The 3,535-nt window shown below is 36.8% G+C and overlaps 2 protein-coding genes across 3 annotated transcripts in view; one reads left to right on the top strand and one right to left on the bottom strand.

Annotated features, from left to right (window-relative positions):
* Positions 1 to 2,628, bottom strand: part of LOC106873362 (solute carrier family 25 member 16) — a 22,707-nt gene extending 20,079 nt beyond the window's left edge. The window contains exon 1 of one of the 2 annotated variants that reach the window (XM_052976207.1): positions 1,497 to 2,628. In XM_052976207.1, coding sequence (XP_052832167.1) covers positions 1,497 to 1,584 — 88 coding nt within the window. In that variant the 5' untranslated portion in view covers positions 1,585 to 2,628. The remainder of the gene's footprint in view (positions 1 to 1,496) is intronic. The other variant, XM_014920692.2, reaches the window with a different exon arrangement.
* A 273-nt stretch (positions 2,629 to 2,901) lies between these two features.
* LOC106873365 (uncharacterized) overlaps positions 2,902 to 3,535 on the top strand; it is a 7,310-nt gene continuing 6,676 nt past the window's right edge. Inside the window, exon 1 of the mRNA XM_014920695.2 lies at positions 2,902 to 3,029. Coding sequence (XP_014776181.1) covers positions 2,936 to 3,029 — 94 coding nt within the window. The 5' untranslated portion in view covers positions 2,902 to 2,935. The remainder of the gene's footprint in view (positions 3,030 to 3,535) is intronic.

Here is a 3,535-nt window from a genome sequence, read left to right as displayed (position 1 = left end):
CGGAACTTAATTTGGCAAGTATTTCCCTTAATTTATCGACCCCCAGTGCTTTCTACTACTGGCACAAGGTCTGAAATTTGGAGGACGGGGGATAGTCAATTACATCGACCCAATACACAAGGATGAAAGGTGAAGTCGACCTCGGTGGAATTTGAACTCGGATCATAAAAAGTTGAAAGAAATGCAGGCGTTCTTTTGATTAGGGTCTCAAATTTTCCAGTTTTTTACAGCTGATGGTTCGGCACCCAAATCAAAGGAATGTCGAAATGCAATAGCGTAAAAGTTTCTTACAGTATTTAATTACTTCTCGAACTCATGAACTCGAGGTTTTTTTTTTTTGGTGGGGGGGAATCTTTGACTGAATATAATCACTGCTATCCAGCACCACCATCTCTACCCGAGACCAAATATAAGGCGTTTGTGTCTATATTGGAAATCAGTTAGTCATACAATATTACTCATTCAAAGTAGCATACACGGCTATCCTTCGATATAATGTGAGGAAAGATCGCCAGCATACACACACGAGCTGTTGTTGTTGTTGTTCAGCCCATGGTCGCCGACTTAAGATCAACCATTTATAAGTTACGAACTGACATACTGACAGACTGCTGTATGCAAAACAGTCTTAATTTACTGAACTTACTCCTTGTAGTCAGAGAAAGAAAGCAAAAACAAACCGAAAAACCCTACAGAGTGGTCAACGATCAAAGACGAAAGTGTATCAAAGATTACCTTAAGTAATGTGCTCTCTTTAGAGACTTAGAGTGCGATACGAGAGAGTATCTGGCTGTTGTTTCCAGCAGATCGAACAACAGCTGTATAGGCACGCTCGTCGCCTGATGCGAGTTTGTTTTTCTATACACATACACCGCTAGCATCACCGCCATCGTAGTAGTGGTGGTGGAATAGAACGGGTTCAAGCTGGCGAAGTAGCCCCAAAATACCACTAGACGTTACAGGGGTCAACGATCCTATCGATATAAAAAGACTCTTTTTGCAGAAACCGACGGTAGCTGCGTCAGCAGAATTTAGAGTGAAGAATATAAGTTATTCTAAGTTCGTTTGGCGTGGGTAGAGGTGGGGGGGGAGGAGAAATGTGTCATTCTATTGGAACCAAAATCTGTTTCCCTCTTAGACGAAGGGACAACATAAAATGGTCGGATTTTTTGTTGTACATATATATATATATTTATATATAATTACGGGGTCTACCGTGTCTTCTCCTGTTGAAGCTGCTACGGTAATATGAGAGAGATTTGACTTCTATTTCTAGTAATGCGAGCGACCGCGTAGAGGCTCTATCGGTGACTCGAATCGTATGTTTGTGTTGTTCTATGACAAGAAGCATTCCTGTTGTGATCGTCCTATTATTTTGAGGGTATCTAAGGATACATTATTCAATGTATGTTGTGCGAAAACGATAAGTTTATGAGTTTAATTTACTTGTTTAATTTAGTCGATTACCCTATCAAAGAAAGAAAAACATATCTTACCTCCTGCAACAAAAGTTTTCCATGTAATCCCAAAATTCGTAGATGGTAGAGATAATGTGGAGGCCCCACTTCCTGTTGAAACTGTCATGTTGAGGTGGTGCGGCCCCGCTGTGATCTTAAAGACAAATCAACATTAAAGAGACAGAGGCGTAAATATAGGAATGGCCAGGATGACGAAAAACTCGTTCAAGTATTGCTGTATTTCCTTCTATTGTTTGTTGGTTAGTCTTACGTGTAGTACATCGGTTGCTGCTGCTACTGCTGTTGTTTTTAGTCCTGTGTCGTACATTTGTTGTCTTATAGTTTTGTTGTGATGAAGACGGTTACATGAAAACGAAGCAGAAGAAGTGTCAATCAAAAGCACTTCAGTAGACTCTTGAAACTATACTCAGTGAAAAAGGGAAGTCTGCTGACACTTTGTTTTTTTTTTTTTGTCCTCAGCTGAGAGGGAGGAGAGAGACGAGGAAAAAAGTAAAGTTACAAAAGGAATGTGTAGACAGACCATTGATTGTCTGGCAAACAGAGAAGAAAAAAAAACGACATATACAAACAAACACCCAAAAACACAAACACACATACATTCACAATCGAATGGTTCTCTGTGTTTGTTTGTTTGTTTTTTTCTTGAAAAAAAAAAAAAAAGGGAGCGAAACTGGTTGATTAGTTAGTTCTTTGTTATTAGTGTTGATTGTAGAATATAAAGGGGGAGGCGGCAGTTGTAGATCATTCTTGCCATTCTACAACTTGTCAACTTTCTGTTCTTCAACCCATAGAAACCAAGCGTTTTTTGGAAATGTATTTCAGTCATGAAAGTTAAAGCTCGTAAAGATAGATCAGAACGGTGGCTGTTCTATTACCTATAAGTTTCTCTACTATCCGACCAGTGGAGAGAAAAGTAGCAGCTTTCATCTCGAGGAGCGAAGTACTTGGTGTCATCGGTTTCAACACAGGACGCCATCGGCCATCAAATGATGATATATCAGTAGCATTCCGACGTTTCGTAGCTTTCAACTGAACACCTTTCTCTGTCTCTCTCTCTCTCTCTCTCTTTCTGCATCGTCTACCTTTCTTTCATCTCAAGGTAATAAAAAAAGTTAAAATCAAATCAAGAACTAACATATATATATATATTAAAATATAATTTAAGATAAGTATTTTAAAAATTCAAACGAACATAAGATTATTAAAATCTATTCTTATTAAGTTGCAACATCAAAGAATTGCATAAAACATTACGACTTTTCCCATTCATAAGACTATCGTGCCATTATTCCAATTTGACTTATATATTCTCTTGAATTTTTTTATTATTATCTTAAATCCTTCCAGTGTTTCAGTATCGAAATAAAAATTTATTGAATGAAATATTATCATTAATTGAATTAAATGTTTATGCCATGATGAAATACGCAACTAAGCCCTGTAGAAAGATTGAAACTATGGCCGGTTCAGTGGAAGATGCTCGTCGAGAAAGAAGACAAAGATTACTTCGCTTTTCTGAAGAACGATTCAAGAAGATTCTACAAAACGATAGTAGGTTCAATATGTCCATGTAATACGTGAGAATTGCGCCTGTAGCTACTGTCATTTGGTTTTTATATTTCTCTTAAATTAGTGATGTAAACAGACACCTAATGTGTGTGCATCACACACACATTTATATATATATATATATATATAATCTTTTGTTAGCTGAAATTGATATAGTTGTGACTCAAGGTCCCAGAGTGTCGAGCTAAAGTACTTGTAATTGACTGTAGGAATAAAGTTTTGGGAATCTGTATAAAATAAGAAATGTCAAACTTTGGTTTCAAGTTTGTGAAGAACCTTGGCACAAGGCCTTTGAGTCATACATATAACAATCTCAGCTAATAAAAGAAAAAATTATATGCACGATATTTATTTATTCTGTTCTCTTTCTACACTCTTTAAAACCAAGTATTAATGTATGTACGCGTGTGTGTGTATACATGCATACGCACACTCAAACATACGTATATGTAATGTTTGTGTATATATATATATATATATATATATAT

Source organism: Octopus bimaculoides, chromosome 24 (assembly GCF_001194135.2).
Source record: "Octopus bimaculoides isolate UCB-OBI-ISO-001 chromosome 24, ASM119413v2, whole genome shotgun sequence".
NCBI lineage: Eukaryota > Metazoa > Mollusca > Cephalopoda > Octopoda > Octopodidae > Octopus > Octopus bimaculoides.
The sequence above is the reverse complement of the archived record's forward strand: the minus strand, read 5'-3'. Positions and strand labels throughout refer to the sequence as shown.